Raw genomic sequence first — 16388 nt, 5'->3', positions numbered from 1 at the left:
CTCCACGGACAACAAAGAGAGAAGCGTACTGTCCAGGCGTTCCGATGGCTATATACCCATTCAGTCGAAATCAGGATCCCACCATCGTTTTAGTGAGTTCAGGAAAATGTGGCAAACGCATGGATAACCATCCTGTGGGTGAAACGTCTCTCACGCGTGTGTGCGTCTAGGCACACCTGAGCGCCAAATTTTAAGCAATAAGCCAGCTTGTTGCACGCTTTGAGCTTGAATGGCTAGAGCCTGGTTCCCTTCTACAAGTACCTGGGTCAGTAGCGGCGCGGCGGTGCGTCCCTCAGCATCGGCGTTGCCGGCAGGTCTCCAGTTCCGTCTTTATCGCAAGCATCGCGAACACTGTACCGCAAGAGTTGAAAACCGCTGCTCGTGCTGCTGAGCACACGGGGGCATAATCTCCCTCTATTCATCTCCTGGAGTTCGACTCGGATGTTCTAGTAAATCACCGCAGAAAGTCGCAGGCAGTCAGATTATGCCTTTCAGGTGCACCGCGATATGCTGCCCCGCCAGACTTGGTCCGGAAATACAGGTAAAAGCTCAATCAAGCCACAACGGGACTCCGGAGCCGACAACGCAGCACAGAGATATTGAGCATATCAATAATTACTTTGACGTGATAAGTTCTTTAATGGATACTGAGAGTAGTTTTCAATTGTATGGCTGACTAGGCCTTCACTGTAACACGCGATTCGGCATACTGGCACATGCCGAATGGTTCTGAACAGCGTTGTACGGTTTAATTTCCTGATGGTTGTAGGCGATCATACTCATTAAAACATTACGGTGCTATTGCGTCAAATATGTGACAACTCAGCAATGTTTTGCAGTATCACTGAGAAAAGCCTTGCAGTCCCTACCAGCGGTGGTTATGAGGATCGGGGATTGCACCTAACTCTTTTGTGCATTCTGGTTTGACTAATAGAATATGGTTCTCGGAAGTGCACTCTGCATATAGCCTTCAAGAGGCATCCTAACTTCGTGGTCTTCAGAGAGCTGGAACTTCAAAAATCCGTGTAACTTTCGAATTAAATGAATTATCCCTCGTTGACGTTTCACTGCACAGTACCCAATTTACGTGTGCACCTATGAGGTTGTTCCTTCGTCATTAACGCATGCCGCATGCCCTTCCAAGTACCAATACAGAAGATGAAAGATACCTCGCGCCTGCGTTCAAACCCGACGAGGAGTCGTTGTGGCCAGCAAGCTCGTCTACCAGAGGTGGAGGTGTCCGTGTACCGGCCGCCGTGCCAGCTCTCCATGTCTGTATTCAGTCTCTCAAGGAATGCGGTTATGCATCGCATTTATCAGCACATGTACTGTAAAATGGCCATCGTCAACATTCGTGCAGGCTGTGCGTTGCATTATAACTGTCCAAAGTTCTCCCGTTGGGAACCTCCACATACCGCACGCAGAAAGACCAGCTCCATGGACATGTCTTCCGGAGATGGCGAACGTGATTTATCTGGCAAACATATATGGCTCAGCGATAAATAGACACTGCAAATGCTAGTGTTTGGCAACTGCGACGCATCGGATGGTTGGAATCCCCAAAAAAGGCATCTGGACGAATGCGATTCGGCCTCTCGAAGTGCCCGCAGCGCGAGACTCGGTGGGCGGTTTCCGAGCATGCTGACGCTGATATTGGAAGGCATCAACAGCGATTTTTATTCACCTGAGTCACTGGTGCTTCACTGCCACCTGGCAAACTTCAAGCCCCTCTTCAACACTATTTCTGTGAAAAATGAGCGCGTCACATGCTATGATAACTGTGTGTTCTCTCTCTAGTTTACAACGGTTCTCCGATTCTCGACGGAAGAATGGAAGTTAGGGGCACTCCATACCCGCTCAAGCCCCTCCGGCAAACCGTGGATGGGAGTGGTCGCCACTGTGAGTAAGCGTCCACTGAGGGGAAAAGGAAGTGCAAAGAAATTATTCGAAACACGATGTCGAGCGCAAGCCGATCTACGTCAGTACTGTGTAGAAGAGTGAATCGTCAAGAAGAGATGCCATAGCTCTGAGGAAGACTGGAATCTATGCTTCTGATCATGACTGCGTCTGTAGGAAGATGGCGACTAGCACTGTTTTGGCTTTTTTTTGTTCGGCTGCACATACGAAGTCAACGCTTACTTCGTTTCACGCGTGGATGTAACACATGCGCTGCTTCGCCGGTAGACATACGGTATTATCGGGGGCTATGTCGTTGCACTCCCCTCCTGCTGCCGGACGCTGCGGTTGATTGTAGTTTTAAGCATTATATTCAGCAGGAAGAGTCATCTTTGTTTCGCGGAAGGTTTCCCTACGTTTAGACTTCTCGGAGCCTCTGCATGACCTGCCCGCCGCGCGCAAGTTTTTCCCGTGGAATGAGTGGCGGATGTCCACCATTTCTAGTTGGTTGAGCACTAACTTTTTGTATGCCATTGGAGGATAAAGTGTAGAGTGAAAGGAGACGCCTGTTTCCATCATTTCTCAGTTCTGTGGGGAGACGATCGCACTACACGCGCGCACGGGGTGGTCACCGTAACTAGCTTGTGACGCGCATCCTGCCAGGCGTACAGCGCTTGCAGCTAATTCAAGACAATCGACATGGGTGACTCAACGGCGAAAAGCTCCCTTTTTGCATTTGCCTACAGTAATGAAGTTGTAGAGCATATCTGTTGAAGAAATCGGAACTTCATTTGCGCTTGTCCAAGCTTGTGGTGGTTCGCAAAGCCAGAGTGGGTCTCTCAGGCCAGGTGTTTTTCAAGATTCACCAGTCGAGAGCTCATCGGTTGTCTGTTGCTCTGTCGATTGCCTCGATGATGCCTGTGACAGACCGCCGGAGACCTTCACCGGATTTTGGGAGTATTCATACGAGACAACCTTCCAGTCGACAGAATCAGGCTGCTCGTTTAGGCGCATTTCCATTCTATAGTTTCTGCGCCACTGGAAACCGCAGGGGAAGCCGACTTCCAGTGGTATCCACCTCAGCGTCCCCATCCGCTGTGATGCTGCTCTACACACACAAACCAGTGCTAATCACACACTTCGGTGAAAACAGTGCCTCCTTCTTGGCTGCCGACTCGCTCGGGCTCTAGAATCGGCGGCTCCTTAGGCTCATATGTCTGTTTCATGGAAAGCCACCACTCCGTAGAATCCCAATACCACCCTTCAATTTTCTGCCTGTTGAGGGCCTGCTCTGGCTTTGCCTGCGAACCTCGTTCTTTGCCGTTGTGGGAATTCCTATTCCTTCGGTCGAAGTAAACTTCTTGGTTCCGAAAGGGGGGGTAAATTCTCTTGCTGTGGAAGGGTATTTACGTTCGCCCTCCCCGCGAGCGTATGCGCCTCCCCCTTGCGTTCCGGCATCCGTGCGCTATGCCCGGCATCAGCGGCTGCCCCTCCTCTTTGAAGTAAGTTCCTGTCGAAATGGCTTTTTCGTGTCCCGAGAGTGCGTCGTCATTGTGCTATGCTGCGCCAACACATTCCTCTTGTGTTCCGCCGCATGCGTCATCAATGACACCGCCTGCCCATCCAGCTCCTCAGGTTTTCTCTCTTTTCCATGCTCACTCGTTCCAGAGTTATGGGCAGCCCCCTACATGGAGCAGCTTCCCGTCTCCCTGTGGTTTACGTCTCCTACACTCCGAGGCTGGGTTCCCGCGCCGCTCAAGCTACTCCCCGCTGCCTCTGTCCTTCACCTCCCCGCGATGTTCTCAAGAGGCGGATGGCTTTTTACTCACCGACAGAGGGAACGATGTCGGCACGAGTCTTGTCATCCTCTCTGTCGAAGAGTGCCCCCTGTCGCGCACTTTCTTCCTGCCGCCACAAGAGCGGAGCGACGACAGTGAGGGGATGCTCCCTCTCCCTCTCCCAGCCCGGGTTCCCCTCGTCTCATTTCCAAAAAGTGAAGAAGACAAGGCGGCGCATAGGGAACTTGTGCAGCGTTTCTGGCCCTTTGGCTCACAAGCCGCGGGCGACAATACAGGTTGGGAAGCGGCGCCATGTGACTATGCTGTCATCGCCCGCCCAGGTCAAGAGGAAGAGTGGCATGTAGAAGGCAACGCTGCCCGCACCTGTCAAACGTGCGGCGAATGTGGGTTTGAAACTTGCGAATGCTTCATTCTTGATCAAACAGGCGGAGACACGCAGCAGCACACTCACTCTTCATGCCTGTCTCTTTCCACTTCCGGATTTCAAGGCCCACCTGCCGCTGTCCAGTCTACCACTACTCCGTCCTCATCTCTACAGCCGAGTCCGCCCTCCTCGCCCGGCATCTCCTTCACGCCTGGGTTCCAATCTCAGATCTTAGCAGTGGAGGAAAGAGGAGAAGATGGCGCGGAGGAAGAACTTAACAGTGAATGCAACCCTTTACTCTGGGGCGCGGAAGCACACACTGAGGCCTTTGGTAATGTTGAGCATCCCTCGTGCCTCGACGGTTCAATGACCAATATGAGGCGTGAGTGTTTGCAGATTTACGAGGAAAGAAGAAAGGATGTCTCTTCTCTATTGGAAAACCGCAGCGACCTTGAAGCAGACTTCTCCGGAGGGGAAGACGCATTTTCGAACATTTCTGAGAACGATACAGATGTTCCGGAGTGTCTGGGTTGCACGAAGCATTCCTCGGGTGAATATAGGGAAATGAGCTCTAGGATGATGCTTGCGACATCCGTCTGCCCACATTGCAAATCCGCTATCACGTCGATCACATCGACGCCGAGGCAGTGCAGAGAAAAGAGCCTTCGAGCTCTGGAACGGCGCACGGCGCTGCATAGCAATCCATTGACCTCTTGCAACCCCACACGAGCCACTTATTCGCCGGCTTGTTCTCGTCTCGGCACTATCTCCAGCTCTCGTAACAAGACAAAGGCATCTCGTTCTTGCGGGCCTCCTCCGTCGTCCATCAGTACACATTCAGGAATGCCGGACGCGAAGAAGAGAGTCCGTGGCTGTCCTCCTGCGTGCCGCGATTCAGATCCCTGCGTGCTGCCGAAGAGCCGAGCACCTGTGAAATCACGGATACTCAGCGAACAGCCAGGGGCACAGCATGTGAAGACAGGCCTTCCACGGAGCCCCACAAAACTAGAAATTGCAGAGGTCGGGGCGCCAGGTGGTTTTGCCACGGCTGCCGCTGACGAATATAATCGTACCGTGACCTTGTCATGCTACAAAGAGCTGAAAGTCGTGGGGGCCCCGATTGCGCTTCAGTCCTGCTCTGTCGGTCAGAGGCAGCATCCAACAGATGCAGGCATAAGCTTACTCAAGATATGGCCTCTTCTTAGCACAGAAGAACGGGAAAGACTGTTAAACGACACAGACTTATCTAGTCACTACGGCAGTGGTGATGGTTCTGTGGAAGAATGCTCTACGAGGAGTTGCTCCATAGAAGAAGACGTCGCAGATCCGGATGCGCAACGGCCTGCTCTCTACCGAGGTGAGAGGCGAGTCAAGATGGAGAGAGGAATGTTGACCTTTGATTTTGAAAGAGATTACGTCCAAGAAAACAATGAACGGTCCCCTGCGTTGTCTGGGGGCGACTAGACCGTTTGGCGTTGGTGTCAGACCTCTGATGCACATGAGTGCACATTTTGCAAAGAAATGGATGCTACTTTGTAGCTGCCCTTCATGCTATTGCGGTACTGACATTGCGCTGACTGGAGATGAATGCCGCGTGGTCTTCAAACAAATGCGACAAGCTAATTGAGCAATGGCATGTGCAGTCGTACGGAGCAGTAGCCGAGTAATTCGAGGTAGAACCGTGTTTTTTACATGCAAGGTTTATTCCGCCGTCCTTTCTGATTTGATGATGTCCCCCTTTGGCACACATGTGCTATCCTGTCTGATGGAGTTCGTTTTTCTCATGTGCTGGTTCATCTCCTCAGCAAGCGTGTTTCTCCTGAGGTTGAGCTCTCTCGAACAGGCGCTGGGGACTGCTGGCTGTACGATGTGTTTGCAGGTAACAGCTACCACAGCGACGATCACAGAAAAGGTGGGAATACGTCACAAGCATCGTCACGATATCTGGCGTCTTTCGCCTGCCCAATCGCGAGTGAAAAAGCTCGCCAGTGCACAGTGTACCCATTGCATGGGAGCCTCCCGGATAGTAGAGCTAGCAAGTTAACCTGGCGCGCGGGTTCCTCGCTGGAGAAACTGTCTTCTTCGCCGTCTGGCTTGAGTCCAGGAAAACTACAGAAAAAGCTCTCACCTGCTGACAAGGCAGCGTTAAGAGGGAGAGCGGCAATCGCCTCTGCTTCAGCCTCACTCGTATCAAAACGGCCGTCTTGTCCGGGCAAAGGGGGAACACCCAGAACTCTAGCTACGCCAGCTGCTAGAAGGCAAAGTAAGGCTCACCAGATGCGGACTCAGAGCTAAAACAGAGCAAGCCGCGAGAGCGCTTCGCGCCGCGCCGCAGCGCAGTGCCGGAAACCGGCACTTCTGACAGCGAGAAGGACCAAAATCGCGGTTCGGGAACCGGAGAAGCGCCAAGCAAGGCGCGTTCTGGGGCCTCAGCACCGCTTGCTCGAAAAGGATCGGCTAGTACCCGTTTACAACGGAATCACCAGCAGACGGTGTTCCGGTCTTGGAGGAATACGGCTGGAGGACTGCCATCGAGAGCTGAAGGCGTTCCCAGCTGCTGGAGTTCCTCGAGTTGTGAAGAAAAGGGAGCTACCGGGAAGGCGGTAGACGGTGTCCCTCCACACCAGAAACAGCTCAGCGTTCGTCGTGCCGTATCGTCCTCAACGTCCCCTTGTCCCTGATCATTTCATGTGTGGCGCCGGTGACATGCGTGGCTGAAGATGTCGCGACACACGTGAAAGCACGCAAAATCGCTGAACAGAGGCACCGGATGGGTTCAGAATCTATCTGGGGAAGGGGACGCACAAGCCGTGTTCTCGGGGGCGTGAATGTGCAGGGAAAAACCCTTTATCACCGATCGTTTTATAAGTGTTCGACTACTACTACTATGCGGCGCTGGGAGGGGTGCGCAATAACCTCGGACACCCGCTAGAAAGGAATCAAGCATATAAACCCCATGGTGATCAGGAAGAAGTGAGACGAGTAGAAGAAGGGTGGGCTTTCGATGCGTGTGGCCATGGTCTCCTCTACCTAAAGTCTTTGAACCAGAGAAGCCGCAGCGGTGCAGTAGAGTTGAGCGAGTATGCCTAGACGCAATGTCACATCTTCTCGTTTGATCACGGAACAATGTACGTGCCGAACGGGTCCATCTTCAAAGCCAATACAGCGTGAAACGCCAGGAATAGCAGGACGGGAAGTGATCCCTTTCTCCTACCTCTTGATGAAAGAAGTTGGTTACCATAGCCATTCAGCAGTGATCTTCATAACAGGAACCCTCTTTCGCTGACCGTATCCTATGCATTTATCGGTGAGATGCTGTGGGATGCAACCAGAGGCGAGTCATTTGCGCTCGCGTTCGTCTGCACACATCCGTGTAGCAACAAAGCGAAACAAATCTTCCCTTGGACCGCGAGAGGACCTAGCACGTGCGATGCCTACCTAGTTGATGTGGTGTGACTCTTGCAAGGACCCCTGAAAATGCTCACGCGTCATCAAGTTACACTGAAGTTGCCGGGCTGATTGGCGTTACCGCACTATATAAACAAGTTGCTCCAGTGCCGGAGCACTCGGTTTCGATATCAGCAGGAATATGGAGCCACGGGCCACACGCGTTCATTGCCATGCCAATACCTCCCCTGTCAAAGCTGCGGGCTCTCGCGTACGAACTTCTGAAACTGGGGTTCGGGCTGTTTCTATGCGTTTCCCTCTGCACGACGCCTTCGTCGTGTAGAGTTAGATGTCTGCCACGGGCCTGATTTCTGCCAACCGCGTTGTACAGAACCGCATCTCTTTCGCAGTGTGATGTATCAGGATTCCCGCCAGAAGAAAGAAACGCGCGCAGGACACGCCAGTGTTGTTGCAAATGCGAGCATCACGACGATTCGAAGCTGCACTGTCCCACGAGGAGGCCGTGGTGCAGTGACAAACGGAGCAGGGCCCAAAGGGCTTACCATACATAGGTTAAATAACTTATCCTTGTCTTCCGTAATAAGGCTATCCTGTGTACCGCCTACTCGTGGCACCCCAGCTTACAACATGGCGATGCAGGGCGGCACAAGCACGCCGAGGTCGAGGGTTACAGGAGGGCACGGAACAGACCAGGACGACTGAAAGACAACCTGACAAAATTAGGCAACCATTCTGTTTGGGATAGGTAGGAAGGGGGGAGGTATGGCCTAGCCATTGCCAGCTTCTTCACGCCGATCAAGGACAACGGTGCCCGGCACATGTCGTCGGACTGCCAGTCCATCAGGCCAGTTGACTCACAGACAAGAGGTTTTGCCGGACCTTCTCTACCTTAGTCTCTTATCACGTGACAGAAGAACCCCCGAAAATAAGGCGCCTATCCCCATGACGTCATCTTTATCGGCGGACTACTATGAAGCCCCCCAGAGAAGCTGAGCCTTCCTGACGCATGCAAGCTCGCCGCTCGAGTTCTGGCTATGCGAAGTCACCTCTGTCTTCTGAAAAGCACTGAGCGAGGCGGCGAAACCGGACCTCTCATGCCTTTGGAGCAAGAAAATAACGGTGGCTGTATTACGTATTTTTTTTCGGACAAAGGACAACTAACGTTCGCTGTATTTCATCGCAAATTCCGGTGTCTCTCGCAGCATGCATTTTATGGCTAGTGTCCGTGACGGTTTTCCTTAGCTCCTTTTCCGCCCATGGTTGATGCGCATATCTCACTTTGATTGCGATCTATCGACAAAGGCATAATCTAGTCCAGTATTTTGGTGTTATCTGGTCCGGCACAGACGCTGTGGATGTCCCGAGATTTGTTGTTTTGACGCGCTGCCCCTCTACGGGCAGCGGCGTACCCTATGGTGTTGCGACCTGTCACCTGAAGAATTTGTTACTGCTATTGTGTTGGTTGACAGTGGTAGTTCGAATTGTTTGCGTTTCCGTATTTTGGTTGAGTCAGCGTCAATGCAGGGGGTGGGAAATCCCGGTCGGACCGGGGCGAACTCAAGTCTAGGGCATACCGCGACTGCCCAGTGCATAGCACGCATTCTGCGCGAATACAGGGAGATCCAACGGACTCCGTCTCCCCACTGGTGCACGAAACCGCTTCAGGTAAACGATCACACTTGTATAGCTGGGTAGATGTGGCATAGCCGCTCACAGTTGATATGCAGTTGTGGCAGGGCGGTGAGCGGATGCCCGTGGGCCGCCGCCACACTCGCTCAAGCGCTCGCGCTACGGGTGGGCTTCGCCGCGCGATACGCATAATAAGCATGCCATCATTAGGCTGCGTGTTGGACCGTTTCAGAAGAACATGAAAATCCCTGCTGCGTGGCATAGGTTGATGAAATGTCAATCGGAGCTCACTCATATACCGTCTCATGATGAGTGTGTGGTCATTCGCCCGCAAGAGGGTGACTATAGATAGATAGATATGTACTCATATCCAGTAAGGGCAGCTTTGCGGCGAGGCTGAATCTTGCGTTTGTGCTGAGAAACCACCTGGACATGGAGCAGCGAGCGTTCCTACTCCCACACGTGCGGTCTGCTGTACGGTGTCCCGTTCGGCACCCCGGCTACGTATTCTCGAAACTGCGCGTGTTCATATTTGTGCGCTTGCCGTAGGTTGATGAGCCATATGAGTGGCATTTTACGCTGCGTGGTCCAAAGGATTCCCACTTCGAAGGAGGGTTGTACCATGGACGCATTGTCTTACCGAAGAATTACCCTTTTGCCCCGCCGAGCCTCGTGATGCTTACTCAGAATGGTCGGTTTGAGGTTGGGAAGAAGGTAGGAGCACAGGGTTTGTAGAAGGATTTTGGTAGTTTTTCTCTTTCCCGGAAGCTCCGGCGGTAATACACGGAGGCGAGGACTGGAGTGTGTCCGTTACAAGCGTGGCAACGTTGGGCACAGCATCGTATCAGCATGGATCATCCACCAGCACGAGGGCACGCGCTTGCACCTGGCTTGCCTCACCAACATTCGGATTATGCTCTTTTTAGGTCTGTCTGAGCGCCAGCAGCTACCATCCAGAGCTTTGGCAGCCAGCATGGGGTATCCGAACCCTCCTTGACGCTCTGTGCGCCTTCTTCCCGACTCCAGCTGGTGGCGCCCTTCATTCACTTGACAAGCCGGAGAAAGTAAGCCTCCGCTCAGCAAGAAATAGAGACGGTTCTCACAAAGAGAGCATTAAGGGATCATTTGGTTCAATTGTGCGGGGCCCGAATGTTTGCGTGCGGCAATCGTGCGTGCATGCTACCTGCTCAGCCATATTCCGCATCGCTCACACGTCAAGCCACTGAAACAAGTCGATCCCAGTGCGCGCTACCGACGACGGGTGAATCCATAATCGTGACTTGTGTATCCTTCACTGTTGCTCGTGTCGAACAGGTACGCAGGCAGCTGGCGCTCGAATCAGTCACCTGGGCCTGCCCGGCGTGTGGAAAATCAAACAAAGAGCTCGTCGAGGAGGCTTGCGCTGCCCCATCCAGTGCGCTTCCAGTGAGTCATCAGCACAAGAGAGCTTGTAGGCACTGGTGTAGGCCATATGGTGACCTCATATGCTCACATGCCAGAGGTCGCCCCCTCTCCGGTCAAGAGCTGCAGCCCAGTATTCGCGGCTGATGCGTGGTGTGTTCGCCGTCTGTGCGGTTCTTTGTACTTCCCTTTCCGCAGGATTTACCGGAGCCTCTTAGGCAACAAGCTCAGCTGCGCACCGACCAGGGAGTCTGTGCTTCGCCTGCCCCTGCGACAGAGGAGAGCTGCGAGTCACCCGAGCTTGCTCGTGGGGGATGCGCACCGGCGGCTGTTGTTCAGCCCGGCAGAGGGGTGAGCAATTTTCGTCGCATAAAGTCAAGCATTCATCGATGAATTAACGGCCGAGGAAGGAGGGATGGTTCTTCCAGAAGTCTTTTAGCTGCTGGCGAGACGCATCCGCGCGTTACGAATACGCCCAGCTGAGCACCGTGCGGCTCGTGGGAGTTGCGCACATGCACGGGGTCGCCTACAGCAGAGAGAGCAAAAGGGCACACCCTTGGGGGGGGGGTTCGAATCGATCTGCTGCATCCTTATCATCCTTGCGTCTCGGACACTTGGCTGTTTGGCAGTTCTCTTTCACGCTAGTGGCACTGCACTTTGGACAATTGGTCTTTTGAGCGTTATTCTCGTTTCAGATTTGAGATTCTCTGAACGTGAGCAGTCACTTTGATTCTCGCTCAGAATAGCGGAGGACAGTCATCACTCGGATGGTTCTGAATTCTTCCGCCCGAGTCTACGATGTGTTTTCGCAGGTGGCTGGTCCAGGCGTTGTTTCTATCAGCGAGAGTACGGAGGCCACCGGCCTCCCACGAGCTAACTCGCGGGAAGATTCTCCGGCGCATCGCAGGCGCCCTCAAAGGGGACACCGGACTCTGATGGCTCAGCTGTTTCAGGTTCCGTTTACAAGAGGGGAGTTCATCGTGGCGGCAGCCGATGTCGTTTTGCTCCTTCTAGTATTGGCGTCTGTACTACTGCTTGCTGATCTACTTGTGAATCCTCCGAATGTGACATTTTGGCCTGAAAACCTACCCAATGACCGAAAAGATTGACGTCGTACGTAGGGTTTGGGGGTTGACGGGAAGATCTGGTAAGTGATGATATATGTCGTCTCAGAGAAGCAATCTTTTCGTCCCTGACAACGGAGGAGGCATTACCGGTGTTCCATGTTCCCCCGCCGTTGCTGTTTGGATGTTGTTAATTACGAAGGCACATTTCAACAGTTGGAAGACCACCAGTAGAGAAGGGGGGTGTCCTTACCGTCTAAGTTCAGATATTCATATTCTGGAAGGGCGGAGTCGACGTATGTTTAACTTTGAGGCTTTGTGATTGCTTCGGATTACCTGAAAAAACCCCGTGTGTTAGGGAGCGATCGTCGTACCTTGATGCCGACGCCATCTCGCGCCTTCCTTCGACTGTTTTTTTTTTTTTGGCCTTCGCCATAATGTGTTGCATGCTGGAGCTACGAAAACGTGTTTCTAGTCTTCTTGACAACTACATCTAACGCTTTGACGTTCACACTGTGCTTGGTACCCAACGGCAAGAAGGAGAGCGGGCACCTGAGCCCTTTACTGCACGGGAAGCTGCGCGATATGAAGTCGCATTGTTACCGTATGCGCTCCGAGTAAACACAGCAGGAATTTGTGACGACTAATGGAATCCTTCCGGAGGGAAGTGACAGAGCACCAGCGGTGCGGGTGCGTCTCACTTTGAGATTAGCTTTTTGGAGATATAGTACAATCGAGTAGCAAGGTGAAGACAGTGTCTCCTCGTAGCGTCATAGAGGGGTTGAATATGACAAGCAAACTTGAGCAGATTCATCCTTACTGTTTGGTACGGTCTGCTGATCCGCCGACTGGAGCATCAGAGGATTCAAGAAAATGGGTAGAGCTTGGTGATAAGATGTAATGCATACATCTTGTGTCTTGCTTATGTTAACGGCAGCAAGCTCAGCCCTTTTCTCGAGGCGGGCGGAGGGAGTTTTGATCGACTGTTGCCTGTCGTTGTCCACCTGGCGCCCTCGAACTAACAGAACTCGCCGTCGTAGGGAGCGATACCCGCAACGGTTCCTCGGACATCGAGCGCATCTACCCCTGCTGTTCGAAAATGGTTTTCTTTTTCCGCTTGCTCAAAGCATTCTAAGGTACAGCGGCATCGATCACACTTCATCCGTCTGGCGATATGGCTTTCTATCCACTTAGGTTATGAACGCCGCTAGCCCGCCTTGCTACGTGGGGCCATGAGAACGCCTGCTGGTACCACTCATAGATTCGCAGGCTGTGAGCGATAGTGCCATCCATCGCGTCGTGGGAAAGGTTCGTTCACGGTGTTACGGTTACGGTGTGAACATATCGTAAGGTTCGGCGTGATAAAGTAACGCATCTGTATAGCACGGCGGGATACTGCAGAAGATACTCTGTCGAGCCTGTGACGCGGCTGTACGAGGGCCATAACATCGAGCTCGCAGGCACGCCTCCGTAGCAACGAATGCATGCCGGGTCCTCGTCTTTCCGGTCGCTGGCCGTTTTACGGTAGAAGTTGAACGACATGCTGAACAAGGTTAAATCAATTGGATTCGGGGGCAATACAGAGCAAACCCCCTGGTTTTGCACTGGCTTCAGAGTGCGGGTGGTAATCGTGTCAGGCGCAGGGATTTGCCTGAGCAGAGATTTGCCTGAGCAGAAAGGGATGCACATCGTTCAAGTCCACCATCAATATTACAAACGCTCATCCAGAACCCACACGTGTGTTTTCTTGCATCACTCGCCAGCGGCAGAGCAATTTGGACATCACCGGTCGCCTGGGTGACGTTGGCGGGCGAGATATGAGCCGAAACATGTGAATGTGGGAGTAAAATTTGCTGAATACAAACCTCCGAAATATGTTTGTTTTTTGGCCCTTCTGTACTCCAACTAGTTACCAGCGGCATCACAGCAGTGACCGCGCAACGCCGTTCATTGGAACTGTAGGCAGTTTCAGTCTTAACCCGTTCTTCAGGTTCTCACACCTTACGGGAGTTACTGCTCGCCTGTTGGATGGGAACGTCCTCCTGGGACGGAGGATTCAGCGACAACATTTCTTTTGTAACCGTTTGCAGAGAAGGTTGCAACGCATTGATGTTTCGCCCAAACATGTTTAGAACAAGAAAGACGTGCTCCATTAGCAGGTGGCTCGCGACTTGCACGAAGGCTACGGCGAGCGGTGTCTAGGCACGAACGCCGTGGCAGACGTGGAGGCCACGATGCACCAACTGCGAACTCAGCCTCAGCCGCAAATTTTAACTATGTTGGGCAGGACAGGAAGTCTGGTCCGCCTGTTTGTACATGTTGTCCCTTTGCTAGGCGCCACATCTTGAACTTCTAATCTACTACTACGCGGCCAAAGGTCGTCCGTTCTCCTCTGTGCTGGCATTATGCTCGCTGTTTCGCCTCTCTGGCTGGCGGCGCTAGCCGTATGGTATTCCACTTCCGTTGAAGGTGAGGCATTGCCGTGTGTACTATGAAAGGTATTCTCTCTGTAGTAGGTTGCTGCGCTGTTCCGTTTCGTGCAGGTGGGCCACCTGAATCCACCGCGCGCAATGAACCTATGAGACTCCGGCGTCTTGATGGTACGTGAGCTTGGTATAGCGTGCTGACGCGCCGCGATCACGTTGGCGCCGTCGTCATCAATTTCAATTGCTGAGTCACTGGTATCAGGAAGGGGTAAAGATCGACACTGTTCGGTCCCCACCATATCATATTTTTATGTCGTTATCCCTCAGTCACCGATCCTTGTCCACGGCGGCTAATTGCTTTATCTCTCCTTTCTTTCCGCAGGACCGTATGGCGTTGGCTATGGAAGATGGGGGTTCCAAGGCAGTTACGGTGTGCCTCTCCCACAGCCTGGCTATGCTGGCAAAGTTCCAGGAGTGTACACCAGACCACCCGGTGTGACACTGTTGCCGACCAACACCGGTAGGAGCCAGATCACCGCGCTGTATCGGTTGGGGAGGTAACCACTGGTTGAAATTATTCTAGAGGTATCTGCTACTTCTTGCATTTGTGGTGCACCAGATCTCAGGTTGCCACTGTCCTCCATTCAGTGAGGGAATCAGATTGTGTTGTTCTGTACAGGCGTCATGTACCCGCGGCCGGTGCTTGGAGTGGTGGCTGACCAAAGAGTGTATGCGGCGGGGCTTGCCACTGCATCCAGTTTCACAACAGCTATTGGCGGATATCCACAGGTCGCTATAGCGGGAGCCGGTCCAGTGTTGGCCTCCCAGTCCTCTGCCAGTGTCCTTGCTGTGTCTCCCGGAGCTGAGGCTGCCGTTGTGACACAACCGTATGTGAGCGACGCACTGGGTAGCCAAGCTGCCTCTGTTAACCAAGAAGCTGGCACGCCCGCGACAGGCAGCCCATCTTCATGCCCCGAACAAAGCATAGGTGGTGAGTGCCGGAGATCCTCTTGTTTTTTAACTTAGTAGCTGATCCATTGTAAGAAAGTCACATTATCCGCAACCCATCTGAAATTTCTGTAGGCTCGTCAGTGCTTCGTCGTGCTGGGCGCTACACTTTACCGAATGTTCAGATTTACTGGTGCTCGCGAACCGCCTACGCGAAGGCAACATTCGGACGCGTCAAGCCGCAATTGAATTCCTCCAATCTGACGCCGATTATAGGAACTGCAGCGTGGCGGCGCTTGCTTCGATCGTCGGTGAGGTTGATCTTTTCGTTGGTGTAAAAGCTAGGGATCCGGGGAAGAGCCCCATGCTTGCTGTAGGTGGGCGAGGCATTTTGCCATCGTGCATCTGCCCTACCGATGTCGTTGTCCAATGTTTATGCAGACGACCCACTTGTGCATCAGGCCTTTGAAGCAGACTCTCCAACAGATAACGGACCAAAAACCGGAGACTGTCCATCCTTGACAGAGCGAGGTATGGGCTAACGCTGACGGCCCTTACGAGGTGTCAAAAACCCCATGGCCACTAACACAGTACTGTGTCAACTGTAATTTCGTTCAGATATACAGAACCTCGCGGAGTACTTGCTAGCCTCAAAGACACAAAAAACTGAAGATTCCGTATGGAAAGAGCTCAGAAGCATAGCACAGCTGCGATTTTGTTCGGACGATGAGGTCTATGCACTCTCCCGTAAGCGACCACGTCGTCACGCGGTCTCATGCCTACAGCTTCGTATCGTATTGATCACTTACGATTCCTGTGGTTAGGAATTCGCGTGTCCCGTTTCTACAGGGCAAGCTCCGATAAAGAGGATTTACGATCCCGATGGCATTCGCACTTCGACTCATTCGCTAGGTAATGGACCGGTTTGCCTTTGTTATACCGCTACCTGCGGCTGTTGACAGCCTGCCGGCATAGGGTTAGCCCAAGTCCATTCGGCTTGGATTAGTAGTCCACAAACTACCATTCTTCTGCACTTCCTATCCTTCACAGGTGCGCCTGCTGACGAAACTGGCAGGGCGCGCATGGATGCTGGCGCCGACGATTGGTGCCAGTTGCAACCAGAACATCCACTGTGCCAGTACTGATGCGGAGGAGCCTGTAAGAGGCACACACGAGGGAAGATGTTTCACGGCGCAAAAGGATCAGGGGTGCAGGTCCACGGGGTACGACGGGTTTGTCGCGTCCGCATTCCTCGATTGAGCGTTTCGTTCTTCGGTTCCGTCGGAACCAATTGAGTATTGTATGCCTGGTCAAGAGGCTGTCGGCCAGTGATGCCTTCATTGTAACTGGTATCCGCGTACGGAACTGGTTCCTTCATCGCTTTTCAAACTCTGCTGACTGCTGCCGTATTCAAGAGGAAACAGCCAATTTAGTTGTCTGTTCGAGCCTCTGA

At 52.9% G+C, this 16388-nt stretch overlaps 2 protein-coding genes across 2 annotated transcripts; both read left to right on the top strand.

The window, feature by feature from the left end:
* Positions 1-8985: 8985 nt before the first annotated feature.
* Positions 8986-11606, top strand: BESB_027610 (ubiquitin-conjugating enzyme subfamily protein; the record flags this gene model as incomplete). Its single annotated transcript, XM_029361435.1, has 6 exons — positions 8986-9132; positions 9646-9810; positions 10023-10160; positions 10411-10521; positions 10696-10848; positions 11310-11606. The coding sequence occupies 6 exons, from the start codon at positions 8986-8988 to the stop codon at positions 11604-11606; spliced, it is 1011 nt and encodes a 336-aa protein (XP_029215335.1).
* A 2360-nt stretch (positions 11607-13966) lies between these two features.
* Positions 13967-16080, top strand: BESB_027600 (uncharacterized protein; the record flags this gene model as incomplete). The annotated part of the gene is made up of 8 exons (XM_029361434.1): positions 13967-14030; positions 14105-14161; positions 14370-14507; positions 14667-14978; positions 15121-15246; positions 15554-15682; positions 15785-15847; positions 15986-16080. 8 exons carry the CDS (start codon positions 13967-13969, stop codon positions 16078-16080), a joined length of 984 nt encoding a protein of 327 aa, XP_029215334.1.
* Between the last annotated feature and the right edge of the window lie 308 nt (positions 16081-16388).

The sequence above is a fragment of the Besnoitia besnoiti genome (genome assembly GCF_002563875.1).
Source record: "Besnoitia besnoiti strain Bb-Ger1 chromosome Unknown contig00015, whole genome shotgun sequence".
NCBI lineage: Eukaryota > Apicomplexa > Conoidasida > Eucoccidiorida > Sarcocystidae > Besnoitia > Besnoitia besnoiti.
This window is presented reverse-complemented; position numbering and strand designations above follow the sequence as displayed.